Source organism: Zosterops lateralis (genome assembly GCF_965231275.1).
Source record: "Zosterops lateralis genome assembly, chromosome: 17".
NCBI lineage: Eukaryota > Metazoa > Chordata > Aves > Passeriformes > Zosteropidae > Zosterops > Zosterops lateralis.
In genome coordinates this window covers 2037164-2059967 of record NC_139777.1, presented here as the reverse complement: position 1 = coordinate 2059967, position 22804 = coordinate 2037164, and the positions used below count along the sequence as shown (strand labels likewise).

General features: G+C 49.3%; 1 protein-coding gene across 1 annotated transcript in view; it reads right to left on the bottom strand.

Annotated features, from left to right (window-relative positions):
• The window catches only part of NCOR2 (nuclear receptor corepressor 2), a gene marked incomplete at its 5' end in the record, with an annotated part of 157478 nt that overhangs the window by 129843 nt on the left and 4831 nt on the right, over positions 1 to 22804 (bottom strand). Inside the window, 2 exons of the mRNA XM_083874116.1 lie at positions 5565 to 5745; positions 14834 to 14961. Coding sequence (XP_083730242.1) covers positions 5565 to 5745; positions 14834 to 14961 — 309 coding nt within the window. The remainder of the gene's footprint in view (positions 1 to 5564; positions 5746 to 14833; positions 14962 to 22804) is intronic.

The window sequence follows — 22804 nt, the reverse complement described above, 5'->3', positions numbered from 1 at the left end:
ACAAGAACTGCTGTTCTCTGCAGGGGAAAGAGGACAAAAGCAGGAAAGACGTAGGTGTGTTTGTACCCGCTAAAATTGTTTCATTTCACTGCTCAGATCTGAGGTTAGAGCTGCTTCTACAGAAGTCCACTTCTCCAAGAAGCGGTGGGGAGTCCACACAGCATGGAGCACACCACAGTTCCTCAGGACAAGAAGTTCTTTTCATGGCAGAGCGTTTGAGGAATTTCATTTCCCACAGGGCTGGTCAAGCCAGGCACTGGCACAGGTCTCTGCATCTCACTTGGGTTTGGGATAACTGGGATGGAGCAACACTGGCAGCATTGGTGTGTCCATTGGTGCTAGCACAGCTCCACAGGATCCCTCTGCCTGGGTGTCCTGCAGGGCTTGGCCACAGCTGGCCAAGGAAGCATCTCCCTTTCTCATGCATGGCTGGGGAAACCAGCCTCTCCCTCCCTGCTCTGAGACATTCCCCAAAAGCCCAAGAAACAAGCCCAGAGCTCTTTTGCTCAAGTGAAAAACAAACCTCCTGTGGGGAAGGGAGAGCCCAGAGTGATCCCCGCTGCAAACTCAGAGGCTACGGGAGGACACACATCCAGGGCCGGCCGACGCTCACAGCTTGTTCCATTCTCCAGCCCCTCCGTGCTATTGTTCCACAGCAATAAATCATGGGGAGGCGCTGGAATTCCGGGCTGTTTCCTCCAGGAGGGAGAGCCTGGGGTGCCGGAATCGAGATGCAGCCTGGTTGTGCCTGTTAATTCCCTTGGTGAGCGCCGTGCTGAGCCCTCCACTCCCACGCGTCCCTCCGGAGCACCGCGGCTCTCCCGGTTCAAAGCGCTGCTGCGTGTCCATCCCTTCCCGGCTCCCTTCCCCCAGCCCTGGATTACTCAATTAGAGATTATGCTTTTGCCAGTTACCTCCAAGCCAACTGGGGCCTCTGCCAAGGTCAACACAAGTTCCAGCCAGTTTCATTAATAACTGCGAGACCAACCCACTGGAAACTCTGAGAGGTTAATCCCAGCAACAGATCGATGTTCCCATAACAAAGCCACGGAGCTGAAACGCAACTGGTGATTTACCAGCAAGGCCCAGTTTATGTGTGCTGGGAGCTGTGGCACTGCTCCTCCACCCTGTAACCACGGCAAAGAGACCTGAGCCTCCTGCTCCTCTCCCCTATTGAGGGATGGAGCAGTTACCAGCACTGCCAAGGCACCAGCCAGTGCAGTGGGGAGGAAGCAGAGCTCCCAAAAGGCCTCTCTGCTGTCCTCAGTGCCCTGCCAGCCCACAGCCAGGGCAGGAGTGAGCAGCCTGGCCAAGAGCCTTTTCCATCCCACAGCCTGTCTTCCAGGAGTTCATTGTAAATTGGGCTCTGGAACAGGCAGCCAGTGTGAAATTTGGCATGTATGCTGCTGGCTTCAATGCATCATTAAAAAGGCATTTCAAATGTGTTAATTCCTCCTTTTTCAATTAATTGCTTTTAAAGCTACATTGATATGCATGAAAGCAAAATACCCTCTGCCCTAATTTCTGTTTTGCCATACCTATTTCCTGACCTTAGAGCTTTTCCAAGACTACCCTCCCCATACACTTTTCTTACTCAATTTTTCAGTCCATAACACGACAAAAATGCTCATGCAGAAAAGGAAGAAATTAAAACCTTTGCACAATGTAAAGCAGAGTCCAAGTCTTAACAACACATGGCTTCTTAATTGCCTTTTTTCCATCCACAGTTGTTAATTATTTTACAAAAGAGGGAAGTAGCATTGTCCCTTGTACAGATGGGGAAATCTGAGATAGAGAAAGGGGAAGAGACTTACCCAGTGACCAGCAGCCTGCCAGGGCAGATGGCAGCACGGTTCAGGTTTCCTAAGCCTCCACCCAGCCCCATTCCCGTGGGATTACATGGCTCCCTGTAAGTGAATTCCTGTCCCAGCAACAGGCCACTCTGAAGTGCAGCCAGCCCTTGCAAGGGGACTAAATGCAGATCACAACTGACTCACATCCTATAGGAAGGAGCAGCAAACCACATAAGCAGTGGAAGAGCAGTCATAAAAATGGGGAAAACAGTGAAAGCGTAACAGGAATAAAAAGAGATGGAAGGGGAGAGGCAGGATGAAACTCCAGCTCTGGAGAGGGGAGAGCAGGCACTGATTGACCAGATGTGCCATGGTCACTGTTCCTGTCCATGTGTGTGCAGGGACAGGGATGGTGCACAACATCACTGGCCTGCTCTGGGGCTGTCTGCTTTACTCCTGCCTGCTGTTACATCAGGGAGATCCGTGACTTTATTGGAAAGAAAGCAGAAGCCACGGAGGGTCCTGGGAACCAGCTCCTGCCTCTCTGCCAAGAACACACCTGGCAAAGCCACACCACAGCAGCTTTTGCAGTGAATCCCACAACCAGGCTTGCAGTGACTGAAAAAACAGCCCCGCTTTAGTTGTTCTGGTTCCTGTCAGCCAAAGGGAGAACCCTCCTGGGGAGAAAAATCACCAGGCCCAGCTGGCACAGAGGGCATGGGGAGGTTTCATTTCTCCCCTCCAGGCCACATCCAGCAGCAGGAGCCCAGGACCACAGCACTCAAAGCAGCATGACAACACACAACAGCAGGGGAAAAGATGCTGAAGTGAGGTAAAGCAGGCAAGGAAACAACCTTCAGCCTCCGGCTTGAAAAGAAACACCAGTGTTTGAGGATATGAGCAATGTGAGGTTCATAAGGAAAGGTAGTATTTTACTTGTCCAAGTGAGATTTAGCTGAAAGCTGCTGCTTTTGAAAGGAATGCTGCCCAAAATTGTGTCTGCTTTCTCCAGGGAAAATGCACTGATTCAAGAGCTTCTCCTTACAGCCTTGCTTGGAGTGAGGCTGCAGTGATACTGAACAGGGTTTAAGGGGCCCAGCTCTCCTCCTGTTTGGGAGAGGTAGATGAGGAACAAAAAACATGAGAAATCCATTTCTCTTTGCAGGAGGGAAAACTCTGAAGCCTGTTACCTGCAGTTGCCCCATCAATTGTTCCGTCTGTGTTCAGAGCACAGATTATGGCTCTAAACAAAGGCCTAGGAAATGTGCAGGAATGGTGCTGACTTCTCTCCCCTGGGCTGAAGACTGGTAAATCCAGTTATCAATGGTTATCAGGGATGTGCTAAACTTACATCCCATCACAGACCTAATTCTGCATCTCAGCTCAATGGCTGCTCTGAAACCAGGAGAGACCAAGAGATATCCACTGCCTTAGAGCACCATCCATTCCAGGGACATCCCCTGGGACAGTCAGGCTGGCGCCCAGAGTGTGTAACCAAACCCCTACCCTTTTTATTGAGGGCTTTGTGGAGCTCTTACTGTGCAAAAACGAGCTCAATCTGCAAATTCACCATGAAAACCAGTCCTAGCACTATTTACCCCGGCGAGTAAATCGAGCTCCTCCCCACGCAGTGACTACAACAATGAGGAATGGGGTAACGGGTAAGAGAACAACTCCTGGGATACTCTGTCTAAACAACCAGCAGTGTGTTTAGCAATACTGGGCTCACGTGGTGCATCTCACCCAAAGAGCTCACCCAGCTGGCAGAGCTGCCCTAGATAAAGTATTGAGCGACTCTGTCAGACACTGAGTCAGCAGCACAGACAGAACAGCAAACATCTCTCTCCAGCTCTGGTCACTGGGACACATGTCCTGCCACCATGTGTGTGTGCCACTGCTCTGGGACACGTCTCCCTCAGCACAGACTCTGAGGAAGGTCTTTATCTTCTGTTCTGGGTGGTCAGTTCAGAGCCCAGTGATGAATTCAGCTGTGGCTGGCTCAGTGTGGGTGCAAGAAGAGGTTCTACCACCAGATCTGCCACTGCCCAGAGCTGTGCCCAAAGGGCTCTTGGCTTTTCCCCTGGACCCACAGCCAGAGCAGCTCCAACGTGCTGAGGCTTAGAGCAGAGCATACATTGGCTTCAGCAGCTTTTCCACAGCCCTAATGTCCACCAGCAGTATACAGACTAGTCTGAGAGGACAACTGCACAGGACTAATGCCAAAACACTGCTATTAACCCAATTTCCCAAGCTGCAAAGGCTGACAGACCCTGTGTCCCTGCCTTCTGCTCCCAGACACTTGAACAGCACTGAGATCATCCAGTCCTCCATCAAACCCATTCTGGAAGCAGCCCCTGCTAGTTTAGAGCAACTAATCCCAGCTCCACTCAGGCTCTCACCAGTCAGGGACACCACATTTTCTTCTTCCTTCCATACTCTAAAATTACAAATGGCTCCACTAAAAGCATAATCTCCTCTTGCTGAATTGCATCTCAGCCCTCTCTCTTTCATTAACAAATGTTTTAAGCCCCATAAAATGCATGTACTTCTTGGAAATGTGTCACAGACCAAGAAGCAAATGCAGCCCCTAAACTGATGAACTGATTCCTCAAGAACAGCTCTGCCTATTAGAAACAAATAGTTGAGACAATCCATGGTTTTCTGGTGAGAGGCAGAACAGAACTGCTGGTGGGAATAAAGTGAAGACAGAAAAGTCATCCTGGTTTCCTCCTATCTTTGAGGAGGGCTATATTTTGTTTTGTGGACAACAGTGCATTTTCTTCATCAGCCACCCAACCAACATCCCCTGAGGATGCTTCAGATGCTCCAGGCCTCCCTTGGCATCTGGACTACTCCAGAGTTATATAACCTTCTCACTGAAGAGAGGTCAGAGGGATCTCAGGTAAAGCCCACCAGTATTGTACAGGTAAGAAATGACTGAATATCCCAGCACTCCCCAGGAAGAGCTTTGTTGTTTGTGTGTTATTTCACACAGCTCCTACAGGGATATAGCAAACTATTCCCATTTTCCTGGCTATGAATGTGACTTCCCTTTCACTTCACTGAGGGCTCAGGCAATTCCCAAGCCCAGCCTGCAGCTGCACCGACTCTCAGCACTGACATCAGAGTCAGCTGCACCCAGCACATTTATCCAGCAAGGCTCTCCTGCCAACCAGGAGCATGTCCAAACTGGAGGTAAAATCAAATACAATTTACCCCGAGAGGAGATGAAAGTAAATCCAAACAGGCACACAAGCAAGGGATTTCTCTTTGCAACATTTATTCCATGTGCAGAGGGGACAATTGTAAGTAAACGATTTGCTTTGTTAAATGAGACTGGGACAAGGGAGGCTTTCCTGGGGAAGATTATATTAAAGAACCACCAGAAACCGATTCCAGCCCTTCAAACATCAATATTAAATAAAGAGATGTGATAAATGAGGAGCGTCAAGTAAAAATCAAATCAAGGCAGAGTATCCAGAAAAGCCAGACATGACCATCCTTAATTCAGCCTACAGGAGCTTCCAAACTGTTCTGGTGGGTCTAATAGCCTGGTAAAAAAAGCCCATGACTGTAACAGATATGGGGAAAGCTGATATGCTTCTGTTCCCCCAAAATAGCCACCCCACCTCAGAGAAAACCATCCAGTACCTCCCAATGCTTGATGCACTGGGAACCACGATTTACAATGAATTCAGCAGCAGCTCAGAGCCTCAAAGGCAGCTCTACACAAGCCCAAAATGCTGGTGGGCCAGGCCACCAGCCCCTTACCTTTGAGAGATCCTCTGTGCCTCCCTGCTGGCTCTGGTTCAGGAGAGGCGAGTGCCGCATCAGGGGGTCCTGCAGCAGCTCCAGGCGTGGCCTCTTGGTTTCAATGAACTCCAAGTCTGATGGCTTGGTCAGGTCAGAGAGATAGGAATGCCCCTCGGTCCTCAGGTGCAGCTCCTGAGATCTGGGGACAAAGGGAAAGCAGCCTTTAGAAAAATAAACTACCTCTGCTCTCCCCACTCCATGATTGCAAACCATCTGAAGAGGACAGAGCTGGATTTTCCAGAAGGATCCATGTGGGGAGGCCAGGTGGCCCTGCACTCAAACATCTCAGGTCCCTGCAGACCCAAAGGCTCAGCTGCTGGGCATGGTGCACATCCTGGAGCAGGACCACCACCACCCTCCAAGCCCAGGGGCCACCCTGCTGTCCCCCTGCTCAGCACTGCTGCTGTGTCACCTGGAAAGCCCTTCTGTCATCTCCTGTCACATCAATGTGGTTGTCCCTACACCAGGACAAAGTGCTGCAGGTCTGAGTCTTCCCTGTCATGACACATGGCTTGGACTGGCCAGAAAAAGGGAAAGTTTGGAAAATCTTCAAATCTACCCCATAAATCCTCCCTGCTTCCAATTGTAAAGGGAACTGTAATCCTCCCCTGCTTCCAAGATCAAGCAGAGCCCCCTTATTCCACATTTGGCTTATTTAGTCAAAGATACCTGCCCCAGTGTTTATATTTAGTATCTTCTATAGGAATACCAAAGATTATATGCTGGGGAAAAAATGCCTACTCCTCCATGGCTAGACAGCAGGGATTTATTTTTCCAGGATGGGGGAGGAAAGAAACCAGCCACATGTAGTTGCACGTCTCTGACACAGACCTGGCAGGCTGTAAAGGCACATTATCCAGTGATAGCAACTGCACCAACGAGTCACATCGAGCTCAAACATCTTATACCTGTTAAATGTGATGCAGTTGGTTATACCTGGAGAGTGGGCTTGGTTCTGCTTTTTTTTTTTTTTTTTTTTTTTTAACAAATGTTGAATTTTTTTTGTACTTCTGTTTTCCTCAGCAGGGTTCTCTCATGGGAATTGTAAAGGGATCCTACAAAAATACATTAAACCTTTTACTATGCCCTAAGATCAGCTTTGCTGCAGCAGCTCCAAGGGTGTGTTTTTAACACTTTGGGAAGAAGTATCTCTTAAAAAAACCAAAATGAAGCACAGGAGATTCAAAGCTTGTGAAAAAACCTGCATTTTTTTTCTTTTCCCCTTAAACAAGATTGTTGCAATTCTCCAGAGCTGGTGGCAAAGTGTCCGCCCCAGTTACTGAACACTAACAAACTTCACAGCCTTTGGAGCTGCTTGAAGGAGAAAAGAAACAGCAAAAGCATAGAAGACAGGGGGTCTTATGCATCATTAGCCCCCCACTCACTAACTGCAACTGCTGATCATAAAAATCTCAGGGAAGAGGGCAAAAAGGGAAGGATCCAGAATGCCCTGAGGCCAGCAGCTGTAATGCTCTGGATCATGTCCAGGGAGAAGCTCTTGTAGAAATCCACACTCTCAGAATCACCACCCTGAGCACTGCCCTGTGCCCTTCCCTGACCACCTTAACCCAGCCCCAGGCAACCAAGATAAAATTAGGGAGGTTATTTTCTTAATTAAACATCAACAGCAGACATAAAGCACACGCATGCCAAGCTCTGCTGCTGTGGGTTTGGCCTTGGGATTGGGCAGCAGCTTTGCTGCTGACACACAGAAACAGAATCTGGCTCATCCTCCTCCCCAGCAAAAAGGGGACAGGAGAATGGCAAGGCTCCAGCACTGCCTTCGGTGCTCCAACATCCCAGACAGAACGTACAGCTCACACAGCAAACCCTCCAGAGCTGAACAGCCCTGAAATCTGGCACTGAAGCACAGCTCGCTTCACCTGCAAACACTTCCATGCTGAATGATCCTCAACTTTTCTCAGCAAGCCCAGAAATCTCTCCTGGCACCTCTCAGGTTTCCTGCTGCCTGGTCCCAGCCCTTCACTCAATCCCTGCCTGCCCACAGCTGCACACCAGCATTTCAGGCTCTGCTGTAAAACCCAGGAACAATAAGCAACTGTTGAGCTGGGCAGGTGCTAAAATATTCCAACACCCAAGGCCCTGCTCTACTGAGGCAATTAAAAATCAGATTTATTTTCACTTCTTCCCCCTTTTTTAAGGCCGTATTACCAAGAAGCTGCTAATTGACAATGGAAGGCTCCAAGACCTCTGCAGTTGTCAGGAACTCGACACAACTGCTCCACTCAGAAAAAAAAAAAAAACCCATGGAGTCTGAAGATAAGAGCACCACTGAGCTCCACAAAGGCGGTTACTCACAGCAAGGCAGGGGCCACGCCAGGGAAAGCAGCTGCAATGTTATAAGGTGCTATTTTATTTCCATTTCCACATCCACTGGAACGGCTATTAACTTTATCCACTGGAATTTCCAGCCGCTCCCGAGATTACTTTGCCCAACACAACCCGCTCAGCCTGTCCTGGCTGCAAACACAAATGCTTTTGCTTAAAGCCTTCACACCTTTCACTCTTCACCTCCACACCTGCAGCAAGCTCTTTACAACAGACTTTTATACAGCGAGCGACGCTGCTGTCAGTGCAAAAATGACTCTGCCTGAAAAACCCTCCCATTACACCGAGTTTGGGGTTTGCTGGATTTTCCATATAGTTCCCACCCATCTGGTTTATTCCAGAGATTCCTACTTTGCTGAAGGGAAAGAGTGCTTCTAATTGCATGTGAGTTGTGCATAATTAAATGAAGCAAAGCAAATGCCAGCATTAATTACAAAGTGGGGCAGGTTAGTCTTCACCTGAGTCCTTCACCACAAACACTGAACACTTCGGGGAAGCAGAGCAGCCTGAGATGTGCTGACACACAAGGCTGTGTGCCCAGGGTTTGCCCAACCTCCAACCACCCCCACACAGCTCTGCTCAGGGTAGGTCCAGGTCCAGAAGACCAAGATAACCCAAGATGAGACCTTTGGTTTATTACTAATCCGACAAACGGGTCGCACCCTCCCAGCTGCGGAGCTGCGTTACTCATTCATCAGGGGCGATTCCTCAGCAGACTCGCTCAGGGTGTAAGGAAGGCAGGAGCAGATAAAATCCTACAGCAATGTGGGCTACCTGCAGCCTGGGCTACCTGCAGCCTGCTCCAGCAAGTGTACAAGATGGGCTGAAAAAACAGGTTGTCTGGAAGCTGGTTATCAAGGAATCAAAGAATTCTAAAGGTTGGAAAAGGCTTCTAAAATTATTGATTCCCGTCATTAAGCTGAGAGCTGGGGAAAGAGGATCAAATGAGGTACCCTGAGCTGCCCTTGGTTGGGACTTGTAAGAGCAGTGATGACATTTTACCATGAGGGATCTTACTTGTATTTTCCTGAAGCCAAGTCACTGGGAAATGGGCAAGTACAAACTTTTCAGGAGGCTCTCCCTCACCAATAACCCACAGTCTGGCTCCTCAGAGCAGCACAACCCTTCCCATTTCTCCCTCAGCAGAGCAGCAGAAGGTGTCTGCTGGAGGAATGAAGGCTACTCTGCAACATCCAGCAAACCCAGCTTGACTTCCTGAAGCTTCCTGCATCAAGGGCTGAAAACATTGGCAGCGATTCTGAGCCAGCTCCCACCAACTTCCCAGCAAGAGCACACATCTGCAAATAACTGTTCCCTACACCATGGGGCCAAACAACATAACCAGGCTGGAAAACTGATTCTCAGTGTCTCCTGGAACCAGAACCAAGACAAATGACTGCCTTGCTGAGGCTGTTTATTTCCTCCAGCTAAGATGGTTTGGTGGGAAATTGTCTCAAAAAATAAGTTCTAAAAAGAGTATCCAACCCCCACAGGTACAGACAAACAATAAAATGCTTTTGAGAGACAGTAATATAGAAAACCAGTGGTGTTGAAGTGAATTATTTATAGCCAACGCCAAGATTTGTCAGAGGTTTCAACAACCCCTTTACAGCTAATGAGAGCCAGAGTGTGAGACTGGGCAAATTGGGACCTGTTAAAGAGAGGAACTGGAGGTTTTGTAGGAGCAAACCTGCCACCAGGCAGCTACCAAAACATGTCCAGGACCAGCTGATATATTCCCTTCGTCATGTAGGTGGAGAGGGAGATAAACCATCGTGACTTGATGGGAAGAGCTGCATGTCTGGGCGGGAAGATGGAGCTGCTCCCACGCCCTCAGCAGAGTCTGCCAGCAGCAGGACTGAGTCTTCCCAAGCCAAAGGTGTGGGACAGCCTCGGGCAGGATGCTCTGCTCACCATGTGGCCCAGCTGAAAGACTCTCAGGTCCTCAGGAGCTCTGACCAAGCACCCAGGTGCATCCTGGGGATGCTCAGGCTGTGCATTCCCACACATGGACAGGGAGCAGTGTCTCTGCACAACCCCTCAGCCACCTCCTTCCAAACCAACTGCAACTGAGATAAGAGCAGATGCTTTACTTAAAACTTGCATATTGAAGATCCCCATACACAGAGACTGAATTATTCATGGACAGGACCAGCAGAAGCTTTAACACAATGCCACTGCCTCATTCGGGAGAAAGAGAAGGAATATTTGTCTCTCTCCACAAGCTCCCCTACATGCTTTCTCCAGGCATACAAAACTGCAGCAGGGCAGTAAAGCCCTCTTAGCAGTCCTGGGTGGCTGGAACACTCCTGAACCAATGGCTTCAGAGACATCCCATGCCCTTGGCCATGCTCCATGTCCATCCACGGGCATGCCAGGCAGCCCACACCCGAGCTTTGCAAGGTAAGGCTTGTCCCCAAGTGCCCACACACCAGCACCTGCCCTCTCCAGATGTTGTTTTCCTGCATTCAATTATGGGGAGGAAAAAAAAAAACCCAGCAGCTCCTGGTACATCATTTCCAGCGTGAAAGACACAGATATATGGCTGTGGGGATTTCAGCCGCAGCGCTGCTCACTCCTGAGAAAAGGATCACCTTTAAAAACGGAAACTTAATTAAAAACCATAAATAAAACCAAATTGGTCGTGCTGTTACCTTGGGAGCAGCTGGTGCCATTTGGCCCAGCACAGATGAAGACTGAGAGCCGTGTGTGATTTCCAGCACCACTCACTCTGCTCCAGCTTCCCACCCTTCCCTGGGCTCCTGGGCCAGCAGGATTAATCCCAACAAGAGGCACAGTGATGTGGCCTGCTCTCCGTGTGCCACACTGCACATGGCTATCTCAGATGGCTGCAGAAACACAGCAGCTGTTTAATGTATCCTAAATGTCACCCTGCAGACCAGCAGTGGGAAAACCCTTCAGACTCCTTGTGCCTGCTAAGCAGAACGGCTCTGAAAGAGGAGTGTGGTCCCCTGAACTGGGGAAATGCTCTTCTATGAAAATAGTGACTCATCTCATTCTGGATAAAGGTGGAATATACTGTGTTAACACACATACCATTTATTTACAGCCACATTTTCTGCCAGGGAAGCAGAGAGATGTATCCACCCCAGCATTCCTGCATTAATATGGAACCTTGCTCTAAAATCCTAACACATACGAAAAGTTAGAAAAATCCAGTTCCTTGATTTTTTCAGATCCCTCACCCTCTGGCACCTGCCACTTAACACTCAACCCAGTTTTTCTCACTTCTTTTGAGGACCAAAATATATATAGAAGAGGGAAAAAAGCCCTAATCCTTGTCACCTTGCCAGGACATTCCACTGCAAGTATTCATGGTACGACTTGTACCAACAGCAGATCCTGAAATACTTCTCTTCGCTCCTGCAGACCAGTTGGCACAGCCAACTGAACAAGCTAAGGGGAAGTCTGTGGATCCTTCCAAGAAAAAGCCTGCTACCAAAAAAACCATCACGGAGAGCAGCACATCCCTGCAAAGACAGGCAGAGCCAATTTTCCCTACAGCAAGAGATTCAGAGTGGTTCAGGTTTTCCTTCCTTCTTCCAGACAGAATTGCTGCACAGGGACTTCAATTCTTCTTTGCCCAACCACCAAGGGGTGATGACAACTCTTGATTCTGATGTATGTGGAGAAGAGCAGTCTGCACCTCCCCAATAAGCTTCTTGTCCAGGAAGTCCCAAAATGCAGGACCATCTCAGCATTCCATTCCTTCCAGCAAGTTACCACTCGACACCTTTTTGCCAACCAACATTTGATTCATCCTTAACACATTGTGCCCGTGGTGAAACACTTCACCTCTTGTTCCCTTTCCACTGAATCACAGCTAACCACCATCCTGGTGGCTACAGCAAAACTGCAGCCAGGAGAGACTGAAAACATGCACAGCTGTAGGAAGATCATCCAAGCAAGCCCTAATTATTTCTCTGGGATTTCAAGCATCCCCAGGGTCAAGCCTCCAATACCACGTGCACAGACAGCCTGCAGAGGCTTCACAGATCTGTCCAAAGAGAAGGTAAAGCCAAAATAGGGGATAACCCCCTAAAACCAGCGCACCAAGTGAATCCCTGCAGTTTCCAGGACAGGAAGGCAAATAGCAGCCACTCACCAGGCAGGTGGGCTCAGAGGAACTGGGACCCAGTGGCACAGGGCTGCACCAGTCTCCAGCTGCAGGCAGTGCCCTGGGTGAGTGATGGCAGGGATGTCCATCTGGGAATGCACACAGAGCTCCATCTCCAGTGCTGTCAGCCTGCCACTTCCCACTTGCACCAGCCCTGCAAGCTGATATCCTTAAGGAGCAGAGCAATCCTGGAAGCTCATCAGGAACCACAACCAAGAGCACACAGGCTGCTTCCTCTGAACTCCCCAAGCAACGGGGGATTGGAAGGGTTTTCCCCTCTGCTGACACTTGCTCCAAGGGGAGGATTGGCACTGCCCACCATCACTGAGTGCCAGCTGGGCTGTCAGGCAGGGAACCACAGCGAGGGGCTTCCTTTCAGACACAGCACACCCCTGTGCTTGCCTCTGCCCACCCCTGTGCCGTGTTGTGGATGTTGTTTGCCTTGGTCTCCCTCCTCCCAGCCCCTCATGCCGAGAGCCAGCTGCCTCTGCTCGAAACCATCAATCCCAGCCCAGGAACAAAGCCAAGGAGCTGAGCCTTGCCAGGAGGACTCAGCTGCAGCCACGGCTGCCATCGCCACCCTCCCTCATCCAGGCTCTGCTCTGCATCAGGAAAAGCCACAGTTATTTTTTGGGGAGGGCAGCAATGACCAACCCAACCTGCTCTAGGAGCTCCAGGGTTGTGGACATGGAACCCTCAGGTGAGTGATCACCACCCAAAGGGCTCCTCTTGCAATAGGGCAGGAACTGTGTTACAGCAGCTCCTCAAAGGACCACAAAGGTCAACCAGCAAAGCCTCCAGAGAATGGATTTTGAAGTGTAGAGCTTAAAGATGCAGAGAAATTGCAGTCGGCTTTGAAAAACAGACTAACACCTCCCCAACCCCAATGGTACCCAATCTGAACCACCTCAATAACTAATTACATTGGATTGAAAAATTCTTTACAGTTTCTTCAAAGACTTCCCCCCCTCTTTCTGCATCCCCAGATGCCCCCAAAAATTTTCAATGAGTTTATGTCCCAGCATTCTGGCACAAGATGTCAGCCGAACTGAAGCAGTATTTTTAGCTTTACTACATACACAGTAATATTTTTTGCAAAAGTACTATTTTTTGGATGTTAAGAGGAAAAGGGATGAAATGTAAGTTGTTAAAAGAGTTTCTTTTTATAGCATGCCAAAACATCACCATTCAGATTGAAAATGATGTACCATGGTAAGCATGTGGATGTGTAACACATTGTAACAACTTTGATTATCATTTACCCACATTCATGTGATTGTCAACACAAAAATAAGTTTGGGGACTTTGAAACATTTGGAAGCCCAAGGCAGATGCCTGGGTGACCACACCAGATCAGGCATGTGGTACAGCAGACACCAAGGTTTGCAGTTGGGATTTTTTTTCAGTGATACAGAAAAACCAAGATACATTTTTTTTAAACAGCGTATTACTGGAGAGCAGAACTGCTTCTCCATTTTGCAAACCATCAGTAGTGTGAAAAACAAAATCAGTCAGGAGCATGCTGCTGGGTCCTCTTTACCCATCTCCCCCAAATTTAGCTAAATCTGACCCAATTCCAACTTAACCGTGTTACTCTGTGCTAAGAAATCAAAGCACTGAGAAATCAAAGCGAGCCAAGGCAGTGCAATGTGCTGCAATAAATTATGGGTTATCACAAGTGGCACGACCCTCTGTACGTGCAGGTGCCTCAGGCATAACTCAGAAGGGCATGTCCAGATGCAAAATGAACTTTGGAAGCTACTTTGTGCCTCCAAATTCTCAAATTGTCAGGGTTTGTTTCTGCTGAGCACCAAGCTGAACCCAACCTATCTGAAAAAGAGGATCCTGTCTGTATTTAGTATGCATCCAGCACCCTGAGTTCTGACTTCTTTCCCCTAACAGTGATGATTTTAGAGAAACAGATTCATCTCTGACTCTTCACTGGTTTTGTTCTTAGCCTAAGGAACAAGCATTAGAAGAATTGTTTCGTGTATATCTCCTGTAGCAAGGCTCTTATTTCACTTCCAGGCCAGTTTTTTTCCCAAACCACTAAATATCAAATGCAGAAGAGAAACTGTGAGAGAGAGAGCAGAGTTTTGCACTGAAACAGAGAGTGAGAGTGATGTCCTTCAAACAAATCAGCTCCTGTGGTTAAAGCCTGTACAGCATTCCCAGCCACAGCACTTGCCTGACTTGCACCTAAAAAACTCTGCCAGCCTCCCACGAGGCTACAACAGGAAATAGGGACACAGGGCGAGGCATGAAGGGAGCAGACAGGAAAAAAAGCAGCTCAGAGAAAGTTGTGAGGGGAATGCAGAAAGAGAAACAAAAACAATGAAAGCGGGGAGGAAGAGCAGCAGCAGAGGAAGCGGAGATGGGGGAGGAAATGAGCTCTTCTCACTCCTCCCTGCAGCCTCGGGAGCCACAGACCAAACCCAAGCCACACACGGCTTCATTTCCTATGCTGAAGAAGCCAACTCAACCAGTCACAGCAACGTGGAGCTTCACAGAAGCGAGGGGGTGGTTTTTGTGTTGTTTGTTGTTTCCAAGACCTCTTTAAAACACACAACAGTCCAAGGTAAGAAACCAGAGGGTGAAGGCGCCACCGGATTAGCAGAAAGAACCTGATACTGAGCACAGTCAATATCCAGAAACAGCATCCCACTGGCTGGGTCTTCCCAACCCTTCTGCTTTCAACCACAGCCCTGCACAAAAAGCTGGCACAGGGAGCCAGGAGTACCTTTCATTGCCCGGCTGGAACTCGGAGAGCAGGGACGGCCTCCGCCGCTGCGGCTGCATGATAGACCCCGGCGGGAGGTGGGAAGCAAAATCCCTGGAATGATGCTGGTACTCCAACAGAGCGACGTCCTGCAAGAGGAACAAACACAGGAGAGCTCGTCAGGCTGGTGGCAACTCTCAAGCAAGCACAGAACAACTCAAAAAAACCCATGTGGATATTCCTCCTTTGAAGCACTGGGCCACGAAGCTCAGTGCTTTGCCCTCCCCAAAAAGTTTCCATAATAACTCCCAGTCCCACATTGCATTGGAATGGTAACTCAGCCCCTTGTTGTTCAATCTGCCCCCAGCCTTTTCCTGCAGGCAGAGCTGGCTCCTGGGAAAGGACCCCAGCAAGTCCAACCCAGCCAATGAGCATCCACACACAGATTTTTGGCATCTGAGCAGTGCTGATGACAATTGTGAATCCCAGAGTAAGAACAGGTAATAACAAAATTAAGTCATGAGATACTTTCAGCTTCAGAGAAAGAAAAAAAGCAGGGGGGAAAAGGACAGAAGAAAAATCACAAATGTTATCTTGAAAATGTTCCTTTAAACACAGCTCTCCTGGGCTGAGCTCAGGGGGTTTGAAAGGACAGTTTGCTACTTATTATGTGTATGTCCCTTTTGTTCCTTGACCCTTGGAGAGTACAGTACAGTATGTTCCTGATTTTAATTAAATAAGAAGCCCTCCTGCTCTGTGCCACAGACTGATTCCAGCAGCAGTATTTTAGGCAGCTACATTCAACTGCTATTTTTTATTTGCAGATAGATACTTGACCAGCAGACTAATCATCTAATTAACTAAGACCTTCAGCAATGGCATAGAAAAACCCTGTCATAGAATAACCCTGGTAATACTGACACACATTTACCTTAGAAGAACCAATTCCACCTGGGAGTCTATTTTTGAACAGTTCTCAACTGGAACAAGAAAGCTTTAACTTCCTCAAAAAGAAAAAAAGGAATTTCAGGGTCTACAGAAAAAAAATAAATCAATAAATAAGACAGCACATGCACACAGCTGATGTGGGCAGGGGAGTCTCAGCCCCAACAGCTGCAAAAGGAATTATTTGATCTGATGTAGTGAAGATCAACATGCTCCAGCCCTAGGGAAGCTGGGGAATTGCCCCAGCAAGGTGCCTGGCAGACAAAAAAAGGGTTTGGGAGCTTAAATAGCAACAACCTGAGCCTGGAGATCCCCTCTCCCAAGCTGGAAGTGAAAAGAGCAGCCTAGAAGTGGATGGATGTCATGCTGCTCTCCAGCAGGTTGTGGAGCAGAAGGGAGTATCAAAGCCCAACATGTTTGACCATCAGAGAGTAAAATGAGAGTTTTTCTGGAAAGTCAGGAAGAAAATCAGAGATTATAAACATTTGGCCTGGAAGAGCCAAGAAAAGCAGATTCCCTACTTCACACCCAACCTCTCTTGCACAAAAGCTGAAAAGGCCAAATATCAAAGAGAGAAGGAAGGGGAATTGTGATGTCCTCTGGCCACCACTTCTTGTGCCTAGAAAGCTGCACCAGTTTTTGGAACCAAGTTTATTTCTCCCCACTGTCAGGCAATAGTGTGGTGCTGCTCCTTCTCTGTTCTGACCAACGTTGGGAAACACCAGGAACAAGAGACTTCTGCCAGCCCCAACTGCAGCCTGGCCATCCCAGAGCTCTGGGACAAGGGGTGTCTGCAGACAGGTTCTTGCCACATCAAGAAGAGCAAGACTTGGACAGTGTCCATTTATCCTCACAGGGCTGTTCTGCTGTAAATCCAGGTGTTTTGGGTGGATGTAACCCCATGATGCTGCTTTTCCTTCAGCTCTAGAGTCCATTCCATCCATGAAGGACAGAACATCACTCCAGCCACAGATGGGACAAACACAGAATCACATCAGAAGTGAGGGAGCCCATCAGCTCTTCCAGGCCCAGCCAATGCAGAATCCCTGCCTACGAACAAGCTTCCCCACGTTCACACTTGTCCCGGTTTTAAATTCAAAATAAATATTTAAATGGAAGAGTGATGCAGCTCCTGACATCCACCTACAAAACAAACACATCGTGTCTGGGAAGACACACCAAGAGGCCCAAAACCAGGACCGTCACTTTCTGTGGGTGTATAAACAAGAATTACCCGTCTGGGAGGCTCAAAGGCTGTGCCCTTGAGAAAAAAAAAGGCTCTTGCATGTCCCAAGAACCATCTGTTTTTCCTTTCCCCCCTGCCCACACTCAGCTGAGCTTTTGCCTCCTTTAACCCCACCAGAAAATGGCTGGTGGAGCTCAGAACCTGCTGGCATGGCCTGAAGTGACTCTGACCTGCTCTGTCTTGCTTACATCCCTGTGCTGGGTTTTACAAGGAGAAAACAAAACCTAAAAAATTAGTGAGGAGGATTAAAATTGACAAATTTCTATGCCCTGTGATGGACTGTTAAGAGGCACCGTGGAAGCCCTGGCAGGACGTAGGTGGATTAATTGCTCAGAAAGTTACTCCAGTAAATTGCACTGTGAGCTGTGAACAGTGTTTTTCAAATGCAAACAGCAGAAAGGTTTTATGAGCTGCCTTCAAACTGCCTGATGGACTTGGCAGTGCTGGGCTAATGGTTGGACTTGATGATTCTATGGGTATTTTCCAATCTAAATGATTCTGTGACTCAGAAGAGGCTTCATTTTCTCCAGCAGGGTTGTAAAGACACCTTGCTGCCAGCACCACTGCACCTTCCACACAGATACAGGAGCAGCACCCAGTGGGTGCCACCTGAATTCCCCACCACTGAATCACACAAATGTGATTTAGCCCTCACCCTGACCTCAAATTTCTAGCACCTGCTCATAGGCAACTCCAAGACAGGAAATAAAACAACCAAAGAACCTTGCAGCCTCAAACTATGTGTTCCCCTCTTTCCTCTCCATTGTTTAGCTGGGTTTTGCTCAATTCTATTTTTTTTTTTTTTTTTTGCTTCTCCTCTCCCCTCCCTCTCTTTGCATCTCTTCCTGCTCTCTGCAAAGCTTCCTCCCACCCCACAAATCTGCTGATTTGCCAGAGCACCCTCTCCAGACCTTTCAAATCTCCAAGTCCCTCCAGTAAGGACTTTCTTCCTTTTGCATCAACTTTTCTGTTGTTCCTTGTGGTTCAGGTGCTCCCATGTGGATGTACTTTGGGAATGAATTCAGTAAATGTACTTTCATGAATTCAGTAAATGTCATGACAGAAATCAAGGAAGCAGAAAATCCATGGATAGTCAGGGGCTCTGGCAAATCAGATTTTGGGAAGAGGAGGCCAACACCAGCAGCATTGCCATGGCCAGACAGACACCAAGAGTGCCACAGCATCACCATAAGCCACCCCAGCAGAGCAGGGCAGCAACAGAAAAGTCTTTAGATAAATGAAATGCGAAAGACCCAAATCTGACCTCATTCAAACACACTTCTTCATGCAGCAAGCAGACTGAAGAGGTACTCAGGCCCAGCCCAAGTACCTTTGCTGTCCACCAGGAAAGTTGGACATGTCCCTGCTGCTCCTGTGTGAGGTGCTGGGAGGGAGAGCCAGGGAAAGCACCCTGAGTCTCAAGGCTTCTGTGTTATCCCTTGATTTGGGAGTGCCAAGAACACTATTTCCATCCCCTTCCTTGTAAATCCTACCCCAAATAACCCGAGTCTACCAGGCTCATTTAGATGTGCTAATCACACTGTTTAAAGCCACGCTCCTGAACACAGCATTACAGAAGACACAGAGAAAATCCAACGGAATGGAAAAGGAAGAAGCTTCCTCACCACCCCCACCTTTTAAAATGATTTTCAAAGCTTTCAGCCTGCTGCCTTACCTACCATAAAGTCTCCAGCCAACTCTTCAGTGTTGTCCCCGACCTCAGGGTAACCCCCACACTGAGCCAACAAGTGCAGGCAGTGGCGCAGCCGTTCTGCCTCTCTCGCTTTCTGTTTTGGACACGTGCACTTGCTGCTGTGCTTCATTTCTCCTTCCCCTGCCTGCACCTGCTGGGTCCTGGCTGCCTGATCTCCAAGGAGAAGGAGGTCTTCCTCCTTGGAGGAAGAAGGGGAGGTGTGAGAGTGATGCTGGAAGCATCCCCAGGTGCTGACGTGCAGCACATGGTGCCAGACAAGGCCACAGCCAGCAGCACTTCTGACCCTGCACTCCCAGCTCCAGCTCCAAGCACATCCACACAGACATCTACTGAGTGCTCCATCCAGATGGCCTCCCCACAGCTCCAGGAATTGGCCTCTGAGGAGAAGACCTCAGAGATAGGAGGCCTGCAGAAAGGAAGCCTGGAGCTGGTCTTGCAACAGAAGGGTGAACTGCTCCTCCTCTCTTCCTCCCACCAGCAGAAAAAATGAGTACAAGCACCCAGTGCTTCTGGCTTCCTTGGAAAACAGCTCTGGAGCAAACCCACGGAGACCTTGAGTGCAGGCAGAGGAGAGCCTGCAGCACAGCTCGAGCCTGAGTTCCGTCCTCATCGCTTACCACGTCCTCAACCGAGAAAGCAACCGGGAGCTCCCCGCTGAGTTTCGGTGTAAGACGGAGTTTTGCTTCAAAAACCACGGGCGCTTGTTTTGCCGTGACGCCGAGGAGAGGCAGCCCGGGGTCAGCCACCACATCCGCCAGCTGGGCCGGCTCCGGCGGAGAACGTCGACACCTCGAATCACGGCATCGGGCGCAGGCAGCGCTGCACCTGCCGAGCTCCCCGGCACGGAGAGCTCACCCAGTGACTGCTCACCCAGTGACTGCCCCACGCTGTCCTTGTCACCTCTGGCAGGCAGGCAAACAGGCCTGGGCATTGCACACGCTCCTCGGGGAGCAAATGTCAGCTCATCGCCACCTCCACCATGGGTTAGGGCTGCTCGTTACGAGCTCACCCAGGGAAATAATTTTTATTTCCTAACGATGCGCTGTTTCTGCTGAAACAGTCAGTGAGGCCAATTAATAATGGTGTGGCACAAATAGCGAGAAAAAACAATGCCAAAACATCTTTGTTTATTTCACTTCTCATGAACTGGCCCTTATCTCATCTCACAAAGGATGCCTTGGTCTGTCCCTGCTGCTCGCGAGCAGCTCGCGTGTCATTCTGGGAACTGTTAACCACAGGGGAAGTGATGGGTGATAGCACAAGGCTGGTGCCCCCCCAGACTGTGGCACTGGTGGCACACAGAGCCACAGCTGGACACTTTACAGCTGCTGCTCTGGCATTTCCACGTGGCCCAGAGCAGCCCAACATGATGTCCAAGATGTGACTACACAGCTTTGGACTGCAAAGCCACCCCATCTCCTGGGGAAGCAGGGGGCTTGTTGAGCTTCCTGCACACACAGAACCACACAGCCAGCATGGAGCAGCATATCCCAACCTGGAACATGCCAGGGCCTCAGATCATCCAGCAATTAATTTGTGGGGTGGACAAAGCAGCCTGGCCACCACTCTGGTGGCTTTGTCACAGACAAGGGATGGTCGCCCACCCCTGCTCTGCACACCCTCGACTTTGGAAATAGAACTTGTCTAACATCTCTTTTTCCCAGCAGTGAGTGTGACCTATTTTAGCAATAAAAGGAAAAGTTCTCTGCTGCCTGGATACCCCTTGGCACTGGCAGCACAGCATTTGCTCATCAGACCAAGAAATGCACTTCTTAGCGTTTGCCTGAAGAAAATAATTTTTCCCAAAGCCAATTCTCAAAGGTAAGAGGAAGGGGAAAGGTTTGGGAGGAACCAGTGTGGGAGCAGAGCTGTCACATAAGGTCCAGACACAGGTCTGGCTGTGAGGGGACCAGTGTGACACACAACCCACCATGCTCAGCCTCCCCAGCCCAGAGGAACCATCCTCTGCTGCTAAACACCTCCTCTGAAGTGCAAAGGAGGTAATTATTGATCCAAACAGGTTGCCCACTAGCGCAATGCTCTCTGCCCAACTTCCTCCCCAAAACCCTGTGAGAAGCTCACTGCAGATTTAAGAAAAAAATATCAACAACAAAAACCAAACAATAACTCCTCCACAATCAGCTCCCCTGTTGAAGATAAGGCCAGTAATAAAAACCTGGCTGAATACACGCATTTTTATCTTGCCTACAGCGATGCAACATGTGCTGAAAAGACAAATACCCTTATTGTTCTGAGACAGTCTCACTGCCATCCATCTCACAGAAGCTGCTGACTTGGCCTTTTGTTTTAAGAGGTGACCACACTGCGCGTGGCCCCTTGTTGGAAGGCATTGATTCCTCCTGCCATCCCTGCACCGAGGCCACGGCTGCTGACAGTGTCTGTACCAGCTGCACAGCACTGCACCCTTCCCCATGCCCTCTCCCCACCTCTCCAGCAAAGCAGGGCTGCCAGCAGTGCTTGGCTGCCCTGTCTGAATGTGCCATTCATGTGGGAGTCACGTCTGGGTGAGGACAGCTCTCAGCTGTTGTGGCTTCCCAGTCATCTGACTGGTGCTGGGTGCTGGAGCCAGCCCTTCTCCCCGGCAGCCAGAGGTGCCCACAGAGCAGCAGCACATCCACTACAGTGCTGCTTTTCAGCCTCTCTCCATCACAAGACTTTTGTCCCAGTCGCGTCCAGGCGCCTTTGAGTCGGGAATGACCCGTCTGCCCTTCCTCCAGCCCCCACGCCTGGTGCTGTGCTTCCTGAAGCCGTCCAGGGTGAGCAGCTCTCTTCACACAGCAAGCACAAACTTTCTGCCTTAAAAGGCACCAGGTCATTTAGCTCATCATCACCTCTCTTCTGTAGCACAGGCTACCACCACCTCCTTCCACACCTGCTCCCATGCAACACCTGCAACCTGTCTGCAGGTCCACATAGGAGACTTTCAGCTTTCCATGTCCCTTACTCTCTCCTACTCTTCCTTACACCTCCACAGCAAATCCTTCACTTGCTCAGTATTTTGGATAAATGCTGTGACAATGACAACCAGCAAAAGTCCCCAGTCTTGCAGAAGGTGCCTCCAGGGGCTGGTGGGGCAGCGCAATCAGAGTCAGGCCTGAAGCACAGGAAAAGGCTCCAAAAGTGGCTTTAGTGGCTTTGCCAAACCACATAAGCAGTGAAAGTTCTTTCTTCCCCTGTGGATTTACAATCTTGAGATCAACTAAAAGCAAAGCATCACCTTCTGCATCAAATCATGTCCAAAAAGAAGACTAGGGAGCAACCACAAAAGTTTACTGTAGCTTGAAGTAAAAGAAGTGTTTTGGACAAAGGCTGTATCCTAGAGAAAACAAGATTTAAATACAAACTGCTGTAAGCCAACTTCTTCCCAGCAATGGGAGGGAGACCCTAGGGCAGGGAATTAGGTGTCCTGTTCTTTCACCTCCATGTTCTCTCAGTCTCAGAGCAGAAAGCCAATTTTCCGAAATCCACCACTGAGCTGCTCAGAGCTAATGCAATCTGTCACTGGAAAGGTACTCGAGAGAGATAGCACTGAGCTCTCGTGACAGACCTGATCAGAGTCAGTATTTCCAAGGTATGTCTTTTATTTTCAGGTCACTCCTAAAACATTAGCTGGAGCCCAGTAGGCAGAATTCAGGACACCCCTCGCTCAGCTGGTAGCAGGAGGTTGTTCTTGGTGCTGGGAGGTGCTGCACCATAAACTCTTCCATTCTGCCAGTTCCTGGACCACTGACACAGACCAGCATCTTGCTCCCAGGAGACAAAAGCATGAATAAACTCCTCCAAGGAAAAGCAACACAGCAGCAGTAACACACAGTACAGTGCCCCTGTGCAGGCTTACCTGGTGCTGCTGTGCCACCCCAATCATGTCACCACGGAGAGGAGAGAGCTCCTGCCATCCCCGGAGCCTGCTCTTCCTGACAGCACCTTCCACAGCAGGACACTGGATTCAACTGGCCCTGCTCTAACTGCTGGGAGGAGGAGTCTGGGCAGGGAAGGCACTCCATTCCCCCCAGGCCACCTTTTGGCTCGGACACCAAATCAACACGCAAGTTTGCACCAACCTCTT